Source organism: Leguminivora glycinivorella, chromosome 23 (assembly GCF_023078275.1).
Source record: "Leguminivora glycinivorella isolate SPB_JAAS2020 chromosome 23, LegGlyc_1.1, whole genome shotgun sequence".
Classification (NCBI taxonomy): domain Eukaryota; kingdom Metazoa; phylum Arthropoda; class Insecta; order Lepidoptera; family Tortricidae; genus Leguminivora; species Leguminivora glycinivorella.
The window spans coordinates 8,029,974-8,042,401 of NC_062993.1; the positions used below are offsets into that span (position 1 = coordinate 8,029,974).

The following is a 12,428-nucleotide window of genomic DNA, read 5'->3' on the forward strand; positions in this document are numbered from 1 at the left end:
ACATAAGAACGAAAAACTAAAACTATTTTATTTTGCGCCCGTTCTTTAGAAGAAACCTTATAACTTAAGGCTAGAACTTAATAATAATTAAGCCTTCCAAAGATTAAGAAACAGCATTAATGAGTCAGTGATGTAGCTCACCTAGTACTAAACAATAGTTCTGATTTACTCCTCATTTAGGGCATTTTCAGAATTTGGGACCCCCCAATTAGCGAAAGTTGCTAACAAAAATTAACAACAACAACACGACAATTAAGCATGAAATCTGTCTAAAAATTTACACTTTTCACATTCTGAATGTAGATTATCACTTAAAGTTTATGTAATTAACACAAAAATAATATTTTTATTGAAATTTCATGCTTAATTATCGTCACAAAACTGACAGTGAGTTAATTTTTGTTAACAACTTTCGCTAATTGGGGGGGTCCCAAATTCTGAAAACGCCCTTTAACCATTTAACCACTCCCTTCTCCACATTTAACAATTTTTCAGAGCCTGATAACAGATATAGCATTGAACAGACACCAGTGACAAAATAGGGCGGCTTTGTCCAGCAGTGGGTCAAAGTGGTTCTGTATATTAATGTTATTAGTTCCATGACCATTCACACATACACCGTGGGTCTGAAAAGCCCGAAAGATTTTAACCACGCAATTTTGATGTAAAATCAAAAAGTATTATGACATGTAATTTTGGACAAAAGACAATTTGTATTTTTTTACTAATTTTGAATGCATTTCCACATAAAAAGTAAATGTTATTCATAAAACTGATACTTAAAATGAGTATTTAACGTTTTTTTTTTCTAGATTTCTAGAGACCTCATTACTTTTTGACATCTATTAATGAGGATAGTGAGACGGCACCAACATGTCCATAATGGCACCAACGCCGTTAAAATGGCGTTTTTACTGAGTAAAAATAAAACAATTTTTTTTTTCAATTAGTAATACTAATAACTCTGAAACTTGGCGATATCCAGAAAACTTTGTGGCATTATAGCCTCTAAATGTAGTCAGGAATACATTGTTAAAATCTTTCGGGTTATTCGTGCCCGCGGTGTATATAGCTATAGCTACATCACTGATTTTTATCTTTGTCAGTAACACTTAATGTTAGTGGTCGCGATACCCTGATACTTAACCATTAAGTTAAATATGACACAATTAACTAGGTACATGATATATCTATTCTAACATTCATAAAATAACTTTTTAATTTTATTGCAGATAAAAATACATTAAAAAAATTTTAAATTAAAAAATGGATGAACAAATGTATTTGATTTACGTACATAAGTATTGCTGTAGGTATATTTTTTATAGTTATATTTTAACCCCCTTATTCATAAACATTCACTTTAAAGTTATCAAGCCGATAAAGTTCGTTTGTTCCTTTCCGACGTATTGGTGTGATAGAAAGGGACAAACGAACTTTATCAGCTTGATAACTTTAGTGAACGTTTATGAATAAGGGGGTATGTGTTCAACTCTCAATCAATCGCCAAATAAATTCCGCTAAAATAATATTTTTGTATATGTAAAATTATTTAAACTAAGTTACTATTGTTAAGCTGTGGTCGGTAAAATCCATACTAATATTATAAATGGGAAAGTGTGTGCGTCTGTTTGTTTGTCCGTCTTTCACAGCAAAACGGAGGGACGAATTGACGTGATTTTTTAGGTGGAGATTGGCATGGAGAGTGACATAGGCTACTTTTTGTCTCTTTTAACTCGAGCGAAGCCGCGGGCAAACGCTGGTAATAAATATTTAGAAGATAGGTATTGATTAAAAAAGGTGACATAAATTACAAAACAAAAAAAATGCTAACACAGATTAAAATATGGAATCTTATTCCAAACACATTTATAAACAATATGTGTGTTGCTTAACTTCAAATCAGGGTAAATCCATTCTGCTGTAAGGTTGACTATTTAAAAAAAAATATCTGAAAGATAATCAACCTTACAGCAGAATGAATTTACTCGACTTTGAAGTTAAGTGACACAAATGTGTTGTTTCCAAGAAAGAAGTACCCATTCTGTCACTTACTAAAAGGATTTCCTTGCAATGAATAATCTGTCAAAGCATCCTTATGATCAGGGCCTGTAACTTTCATGCCGATGACATCAATTTGACGTCACGCTGCATATAGGATGATTCAAAACGAATCTATTCATATGTGAAATAATTAATACCTACTTGATACATGAAAAGTAAATTATTTGTTTATTTTGTATACATACATTTTTTTAAATAGTTTTGTTACCATATTTCAATAAATTATAAAAATAAAACAAATTGTTTCGTTTTCGTTTCACGTATCAAGTAGGTATTAATTATTCCACATATGAATAGCTTCCTTTTGAAGTCATTTGTGCATGGTTAAATTGATTAATAAATAATCATTAATTATTACAACAAAACTATATGCAGTGTGACGTCAAATTGATGTCATAAGCATGAAAGTTACGGGCAATGCTTATAATAAATAAAATATTTTGACTTTTGACAACACATTAAGGTGTTAACCCTAATATAATTGACCTTATTGTGCATATGACTTTGAATAATAATCTAAAAGTATGACAGGAAGGGAGATCAATATGACTGAATGATTATACTTAATGGTAACATCTAAGTTCTAGACTACATTTGTGGTTCTCAGCCAAAAGGCACTTTGTGAATGTTACCTTTTGCCTGAGGCCACATCAACAAAATCTTTTAACTGGTAATGGTGACTGACAATAAACTTAGTGCCTCTAAATCTTTATCTAGCTTTAGAGCGAAGTCACAAAAAAAAAGTCAAAACTGGGAACCTAGCCATCATCACAATCTTTTACACTTTGTTAGTGTATCTTACCAATTTTCCCTACTGCTCTTCTGCAGTGGCGCGACAGAGCCGGGCACCATGTACCATGTCAATTATTGTATCTACGGCTAGAGCAACTAGTATGAATAAGAATTTTGACACATTCCAAAATTACTTTTAGATACAGCCCATATAACCTTGAATAGATTTTTTTATTTTGTGTTACAATAAGTCATGTACACAATTATTGAATAAAAGACTAGTGGAATGATGAAATCCAAGATATTACTTAAATTTAGAATATGGGACAGCTAAATTTAAAATCACCACATACATATTGGAGACAAAATACGACATTATATCTCTTTACATCTTTCATATAACTTTGTATGGAAATTATGACTGGATTAAATAATGATTAAATTCATCATACAGAAAATATTCTCAAATCAAGGCACTAACATTTTTGAACTATTCATTTCAGCAGTTAATTTTGAAGGCAGATTATTTACTTAGTACTTTTACTAGAATGGATTAAGACTTGACTTAATATTCAAAAAATAATAATATTTAAAAATCTTTATCTCATCAAACAAAATTACATTATTAGGTTCTATAGCTAGCAGTACTTTAAAACACACAATTTTGATAGATTTGCAAGACCTCGGCCAATTATTTTGGCGTGCTTCTTTTTACTTGTTTAATAAATTGTAATTTGATGAAATACTTAAAAACTTCATTGTAACCTTTATGCAAAACTGGTACTGTACTAATGTATGTATGTGCATGACGAAAGGACCATGCACCTTCATTTTATATTTTTAACATAAAAAATCATTTTGTTTTTAAATTATAGTTTGAACTATAAACCAAAATTGTAGCTAAAGAAGAGACTCACACATAGTGGAAATTGGCTTCACTAGTTAAGCTTATTGTAAAATACATCTGCTGAAGCATTTATAATTGTAATATCCTTCACTTTATTTTTCACATTCATTCACAGTATTATCCTGAGTAATAATAACTAAAGAATGCAATAAACATACTTTATAAAATTCATTTAAGGTACACATTTCTGGTCAATTATTTTAATTTCATAGCTACCTAACTTAGTTTGTAGCTATGCCAGCTTCGGGCCTAAATAAGGTGACTGATCACAGAAAAAACAATCTGGGGCTACTGTCTCTTGCAATTCCACTAAGTTGGTACTCAATTTATTGACAATTTTATAGTAGCTACATCGCCTGGGCCCTATACCTTCTATCAAAGTGTCATAAGGTGGTGACAGGACATCAAAGAATGCTGCTGGCATTTCCAATGCTTCTATCTCATGATAGTTAGACACAGTTGGAGTCAGCACACAGGTATCTGAACTTTCTCGACAAACACGATCCTGTGAGACTTCAGCAAAAAACTTTCGCTTTAAATGTGTCCCGTGAGCGAGCCTAGACGCCTCGTGCTTGGCTTGTATCGCTATGTCGATAGGGCTCATCTTTTTCGTCACAGGGTGCTCGGAGAAACTACGAATGTTCACCGCACCGTATATTACCTTCAGCAAACCGTGCATGTGAGGATGGTCGTGCAACGGCATCTTGAAACCAGGTTTCAACACGAAAATACTCATATTGACACTACTGTTTTGAAACACTTGAATGTACGTACATGGGGCTTTGTTTGAGCTTTTCCACGTCGCCGGGTCGCATAACCGTCTCTCCAAGCCTAGATCTTCGCTTCTTAATATGTCCATTATCTTCTTAAGTTTGTTTATGTTGGCAGGGAGATTAGCCGTAGCCTTCTCGTCGAAGGTTTGCAGGGCGAGCCGGTATGTCGCCACGATTGGTGGAACGCTGACCATATCCATTGTTTTAGCTTCATTCTTCAAATCCATATGAAATTTACGTTTATTGATACACAAGAATTTAGTTCGAGACCGAAATGTAGAAAATAATCTGCACGATAACAAAGCGAAACTGTCAACAAACGTCATTTTTCAATGCCTATTGATTGTTCTGTTCCAAATATTCCAATGGAATTTAATATTCGGTCCAAACCAAGGTAAGAATTATGAAAAGTAAAAAATAATAATAAATAGCAAAAATACTTAAGAGATAACATCAAATTCCTTTTAGTTTAATTATTTTCCATTTACGGTTATCTTAATATTTCCAATTCTACAATTATATTTATGACCATGCTGCCCTAAGGCTGCCATCTCTTGTTGAGTAGCCAAACTAATCTAAGAAACATAGAACATGCGACATCTAGCGTTCAATTGGTCAAACATTGAACTGACAACATTATTTTAATTTACAATAGGTGGCAGTAACTGCTGCATTTGATTTCTAAGAGTAGAATATTTACTACCCATTTCAAATTACTTTTACGTGGACTAGATACTTAATCTCGTTACTCATTTATTGCAAACAGTTCATCTCTAAATTTAAACTTGTTTTTAAATCACCAAAGTATTGTGTGGTCTGTCGTAATGGCGATATTTACCGTGTGTGGCGGGCTGTAAAACCACTTAAATAAATACCTCTGTTTAAACGCGATTTTATTGAGATTCCAACAGTTTCGTCTGTGTTTTATCGATACGATTTAAACTGTTTATCGATTAACATGAAACTTTAAACATACTAGATAAATTCATTAAACGGTTGCTGGTAAGGTGGCTTTATGTAGATTTTGTCAAATAGCAAATAGAAACCTCGTTGATCTTCAGTTTTTGGTGAAAATACCTTTTGCGTAGGTAATGCGTAGATACATACTGTAAGAGTTGCTAAGAGCGTAGTCCCATCTTAAATTCCAGCAACGCACCTACAACTCCTCAGGTGTTTTGCTTGTACAAAAGCTTACTTACTTATTACCATCAGGCGATTTGTCTGCTTGCTTGATTGTCTTCTTTATTATAAAAATAAATTATGGAAACTTAAAATAGGACAACTAGCAAGCAAGCACGGTAGCCTCATATAGCCTATCACGTCATTACGTCCTTTACACACGTTCTGCGGGTACTTTCTGTAAGAGGGACGGGCGGTCCGACGCGCTAGGACATATCATGCGACCGTGCTTATCCCCATAGACTGCGCTTTCACAAAACTATAAACACTACCCACGAAGCCCACAAATTAACCAGTAGGACCATCAGGCCGAAGAGGCTTGGAATAGACGTGCTACTGCGCTTCGTCCGTTTGTTTGGCAGGTAAGGGATGCCCGGGTAAGATCGGACCATCACGTATTTGGGCATTTTCGCGAGAACAATTACCAAAAATATTTTTTGTAAGGTAGGCCAATTTTATGTTTTTTTTACTCAGAATCACGAGCCCTTTCCATCTAGGACAAAAACAAGAGACAAAAAATGGTCCCAAAATTTTATATTATTTTGCAAAGGTACTTTCCACTTTGTAACCGCTGTAAAAAGTGTTTGAAAAATTGTAACGAAGTGGAAAAAATAAATTTGGGACGCTTTTTTTACCTAGTAGGATCGAAAGGGCTCGTGAATTTCATGATTCTGAGATTTCTGAGTAGGAAAAACATTAAATTTACCTATTTTAGAAAAAAAAGTATCCGTATTTTTTCACGAAAATGCCCACTTGGTGAGTTGGAAGGACGTCAAAGTCAAGATCAAAAAAATAAGGGTAGGAAAATTCATATAATTTCGACCGAACATTTTCGTTTCATGTTCCTTAGTGAAACTCACAAGTTCATAACGCGATTGGTTTAAGTTCGCATCCTGCACACTTGGCTCGGACTAAAGGCTAAGTTCATGTCTAAAGCAACGAGAATAAGGTGAACAAGTTGAATTATTATGCCACCATCCCCATTCCATCGGACTCTTAGACGCACGCACGGCCGGTTTCCATCCTTTCTTGGTAGATATTCCGCGAAATCGCACGAAGCGCTTTGCTTCTTCTTTTCTTATGCGCACTGCCAAGGAGTGGAATTCCTTGCCGGCCGCTAAATTTCCGAGCTCATATAACCCGGCGACCTTCAAATCAAGGGTGAACAGGCATCTTCTGGGAGAGCTCACTCCATCGTAGGCCATGTCTTTGCCTTTGGCTAGTATGTGGTCAAGAGTAAGCCCATTAGAATTAAAAAAAAATTGAACAGTGTTATCATGAATAACTAACTCACTTTTGCCATTTTTTTAAAACGCAACACATGACTGAGTTATTACGAGTATACAGTATACAGGCGGAAAGATATTATTTTATGGCTAGTGATTTAAAATATTTATTTTGTATGCAATCACAGCATCTTACCCTGCATTCGATATTACCCAGCTATACCTTTCGCGTGGGTGGGCTTCCCCGAATCGCAATTACTTGTAGGTGTAGCTTAATGTTTATTTTTAACGATTTCTGTGTTACGGGCCAAAGTAGTTCTACTGAAGTTGTCAGGTAGGAGTACTACTATCTGATTCGCTTTTTTTTAACGTTGGGGAAATGCATTTACGCATGCCATCCGGTCCGGGTGATGGAACGCTAGGTCAGGGATCGGATACCGGTATTTTTTTCGGAACGGTTCCGTACGTTGACCCGAGAACTTTACTTTAGCGTTTCTGGTTCCATTAACCGGTATTCTTTTTCGTTCAGTGAACGAACGTTTATGAGTGAGAACTGTTCCGAAGAACAGAATTAAATGATACGTTCTTTAAAGAACAGTTCGCGGGAACGGAATTAAATGATACGTTCTTTAAAGAACAGTTCGCAGGAACGAAATTATTTCGGTTTTTCTATTTCCAAGAATTTGAACGAACAGTGCAAGCGGTGTCGGCCACGGCCATCACTTTAGTAACTTTAGTTTGATTTGAGACTAGCGGTGAGTAAACGTGGCGTCGAACGAAACAAATACGTCGAAAACATTCTGCACCACAACCACAATGAAGTAAGTTTTTTTCTTTTAACTTAGTGCTTTCAATTTTACCGATTTTAAAATTTAAGTAATGTCACGACGCTTAAGTATTTATTTACAGGCAATCGTACAGTCCAAGGTCAAATAAGGACGGGACGCCGCTATTAGCAAGAGCGAGCGTCCTTATTTGACCTTGGTACGGTCATCTCAGGTGTGTGTGTGTGTGTGTGTGTGTGTGTGTGTGTGTGTGTGTGTGTGTGTGTGTGTGTGTGTGTGTGTGTGTGTGTGTGTGTGTGTGTGTGTGTGTGTGTGTGCGTGTGAGTGTGAGTGTGAGTGTGCGTGTGAGTGTGTGCGTGTGCGTGTGCGTGTGCGTGTGCGTGTGCGTGTGCGTGTGCGTGTGCGTGTGTACAATATACACTACTTTCCCATTAATTGTGTCGTTGGTACTGTAGATAGTCAATTACCATAGAAATTACATCAGCTACTATCAACAATGGACCTTTAGGGTCAGTTGCACCAAACCGTCTGTCACCGTTAAAGCATTCGTTAAATTTTATTGTATGGACAGTTCCATAGGCGTCTGCTGCGTGACGATGATGTGTGTGTCAAATGTGGTTGATGCAACGGGCCCTTAGTCTAAAAACGTCACAATGAAAGATGTGAAATGTGCAATTAGTCACAAAAATAAATTGTTTTTAGTATTCAACACTCCCGTGTCCCAGAACTCGAAGAATCCCAATTCATCCAATGTTCTTATACTGCTGCGAATGAGCCACTGAGTAAGTACTTACCTATACTAAACCTTCATAAACCTAAATACTGAAACTCTGCCCGGTGGTTCGGTGTTAGGGCTTGCAATTATCCGTCCAATTCGAAATCCGGATGATTCGACTCGATATTTGAAAATCCGGATATTCGGATAAAATGGATATTTCGAATATTTTTTATTTTATTTAATAAATCTCATAATTAGTAACATAATTATGTACTACGATACGAAAAACACGTCGTAGGAAATTGTTATTTTATAATCAGGCTTGAGCTGTTGTTCGTAACCTTAATGTTAGGTTAGGTTACTTAGTTATTTCATTCTTGCCTTTTTTAGGGTTCCGTAGTCAACTAGGAACCCTTATAGCTTCGCCATGTCTGTCTGTCCGTCCGTCCGTCCGTCCGTCCGTCCGTCCGTCCGTCCGTCCGTCCGTCCGTCCGTCCGTCCGTCCGTCCGTCCGTCCGTCCGCGGATAATCTCAGTAACCGTAAGCACTAGAAAGCTGAAATTTGGTAGCAATATGTATATCAATCACGCCAACAAAGTGCAAAAATAAAAAATGGAAAAAAATGTTTTATTAGGGTACCACCCCTACATGTAAAGTGGGGGCAGATTTTTTTTTCATTCCAACCCCAACGTGTGATACATCGTTGGATAGGTATTTAAAAATGAATAAGGGTTTACATAGATCGTTTTTTGATAATATTAATATTTTCGGAAATAATCGCTCTTAAAGGAAAAAAAGTGCGTCCCCCCCCCCCTCTAACTTTTGAACCATATATTTAAAAAATATGAAAAAAATCACAAAAGTAGAACTTTATAAAGACTTTCTAGGAAAATTGTTTTGAACTTGATAGGTTCAGTAGTTTTTGAGAAAAATACGGAAAACTACGGAACCCTACACTGAGCGTGGCCCGACACGCTCTTGGCCGGTTTTTATGAAATGACTTCAGTTGCCCATAAGATATATGATTTTATTTTTATGTAATTTTGACTAATATTTGATATTAATGAATTTTAATGCTAGAGACATAATCTGATTGCCATATGAGGCAAAACGTCATGTTGTGATCGTTTAGATCGAATATTACCTAAAAAAGGTATTACCTACCTACTCCTTGTTTAAATATCAGATTGCATTTACGAGGTTTTCATTGCCGATTTATTCAAATGCAAAAAGAACTATGACATATTACAAACACCATTTAGCTTTGTTAAATAACAAGGCTGACAGAGATGGGTAGTGAGTAAATACTCAAGAGTAAATATCGAGTAAATACTCAGTATTTACTCAAAATACCCGTATTTACTCGTTTTTACTCAAATTGATGGGTATAAACTATTTCGCGTGCTGAAATGGAAATACAAATTAGAAATATTGGTGTATTTTGTTATCGACTACTAAGTTAAGTAATCAAATTTATATTAATTTTATTTTAAAGACGTGCTCTCCATACATGTAACTATTTTTCACAAAAATAAAATTCAGAAATTACCAGTGTGTTATACATCATCTGATAGGTCTTTAAAAATTAATTGAATGTTTCTAAAAAAGTTTTTTAATAATATGAACAGTTTTGGAATAAAACGATAATTAAGGCCGAAATAATGTTTATACCTTTATAACTTTCGAATTCGTTGTTGGAAAAATATCCAGAAACCGTCAAATTATTGGCCATATAATACAAAACACAAAACTAGTACTTTAAACGTCACCAGCTGAGCCATTTTTGAGTTTTCTTTAGAAAACCCTTAATAAAAGGTCGTAAGTGCCACATTAACAATCACTTCCGAACGTCATGCCGTTATCTAGAACATCAATTTCATTGAAGTCTCATACTTTTACTGTAAATACCTGCTTTCTTAAAACAAAACTGCTAACTAAACATTATCACTATTTTTTTCTCACAAAGATTACCTTTTTTTCGACAAAATAAGACTCCCATAAGCTTCTAATAATATAAATCTCATTTAAACATGTCCACACAGTTAAAATAAACACGACTAAGTACTTAAATCTCATTTTTTAAATTATTTTTAGGTAACAGTTTATACTCACCCAAATGAGTAAATACGAGTATTTACTCGGTGCTTTGAGTAAATTACGGGTAAATACTCAGTATTTACTCACCCCTACCCATCTCTAGCTGAATGATCTTTCTCTCTAATAATTTTCACCTCTTATCTTTGATGACTTCGTGACTCCATTCCAGTTACACTTGGGACTCTCGGGTAGACGTTCTTAGCCAGTAGGCCTAGCATATGATGGCCGCGAGAGTATGTCGCCGCGAGATAGATGACACGTCTTTGTCTAATTGTATTAATGACATAAGGACGGGTAGTCTATCTCGCGGCGACATACTCTCGCGGCCATCACGTGCTAGGCCTGCAGAGGGCCTTACGTTACGTATACAGCGAAAAAGTTTTGGTGTTGCAACACTTGCAACCTATTTTGAAAGGATAAAATGTAAAAGCGTATCTGCTTAACTACTTCATCTTGTTCTGCAGTTCAATACTAAACAGGTCTTCCGCCGCGGGATACATAGAAGACTTCTTTTTGTCAGAAAATTTGAACAGTTTTAGTTCTGTTTGCAATTTATTTATTTATTTATAATGTATTCGGATGCTAACAATAATGAAAGTGCAGCGTTTGATACGGTACTCAGTGTCACTTGATTGATTGAGTTAAATTGATATACATTTACATGAGATTATCCACAAATATTCATGAAAAAAACCCTGCCTGCTAAGCCGCGGTCCCGGCGGATTCGAATCCCGGTAAGGGCATTTATTTGTGTGATGAGCATAGATATTTGTTCCTGAGTCTTGGATGTTTTCTGTGTATATAAGTATGTATTTATCTATATAAGTATGTATTCGTATCGTCGCCTAGCACCCATAGTACAAGCTTTGCTTAGTTTGGGGCTAGGTTGATCTATGTAAGATGTCCCCCAATATTTTTGTTTATTATTTATTTACTTATAGTCATACTTGTTATGGAGAATTTTTGGCCAAAAGCTGCACTTTTGGATGGAAGCAAGCCGCTTTGCATGGTGATAGTAGACATTATAGTAAACGATTTTTTCCGAGGATATCGAAATTTCATCTCTTAGGAAGCCGAGCGTAGCGAGGTGTTTTATGAAAATGAAAAAAATTCTATCTTTTTATTGTATCGTCCGATTTTGACAAAACGTATCTCAAATGAAAGGTATTAATTTGTGTAATTTAAAAAAAATACAAAGAAAAAAAATTTAAAAGAAAAGTAAGAAAAAAATAAAAAAAGTAAATTTCCGTCTCGCATTGAATAACTTCAAAGAATGACAGACAAAATGTACAATGTCGATATACAAGTTTTTTTTAATCGAAGACAGATAAATTTTTAGTTGAAAACTGAAGACCGCATCGAAATCAGATCAGCATTTTTTAAGATACAAGTTGCCAAAGTTGGGAAAGATCGCTTTATATGGCCACTTTGAAATTCCTTATATGTGTGTTACTTAATCTGTGTGAATTTGTAATAGTGATATGTTTTTAAATGTTTTTAAGGACCAAGATGCAGTCCTTGAGAGAGCACAACCCATGCAATCCATTTATAGTGAACCGGAACCGGACGCGATGTGCCCTTGTTCATGCAAGCGTAATATAGTTGCAGTCGTTATAAGAAAAAAGTTAGAACAAGTTCCCGAAGAGAATTTACGGGCTTGTTTAGAAGATCTCGAAAATAAAATAGAAAAATATTATTAAATGTGTATCAAGATTATGTGTACTCTATCATAATTATAGCTTCAGTGTAAAAGTCAATCATATTTTGGTACATTCGTTAGTGAAATATCGTTATAAAATAAGGGTTATTCCACTAGTCAGAGTTACCACTAAGTTGTTACCAGTGGTAACTACAATGTTATTTTCCCATAGGCAATTACTGGAAAGATTATATCATAAGATTCATAAGTTTTGTTTTATTTTATACACATGTAAAGCATGACCAGAA

The 12,428-nt window shown here is 35.2% G+C and overlaps 1 protein-coding gene across 1 annotated transcript; it reads right to left on the minus strand.

Annotated features, from left to right (window-relative positions):
* Positions 1–2,386: 2,386 nt before the first annotated feature.
* Positions 2,387–4,802, minus strand: LOC125238347 (2-aminoethanethiol dioxygenase). The gene has a single exon (XM_048145647.1). The coding sequence runs from the start codon at positions 4,800–4,802 to the stop codon at positions 3,936–3,938; it is 867 nt and encodes a 288-aa protein (XP_048001604.1). The 3' UTR covers positions 2,387–3,935.
* Between the last annotated feature and the right edge of the window lie 7,626 nt (positions 4,803–12,428).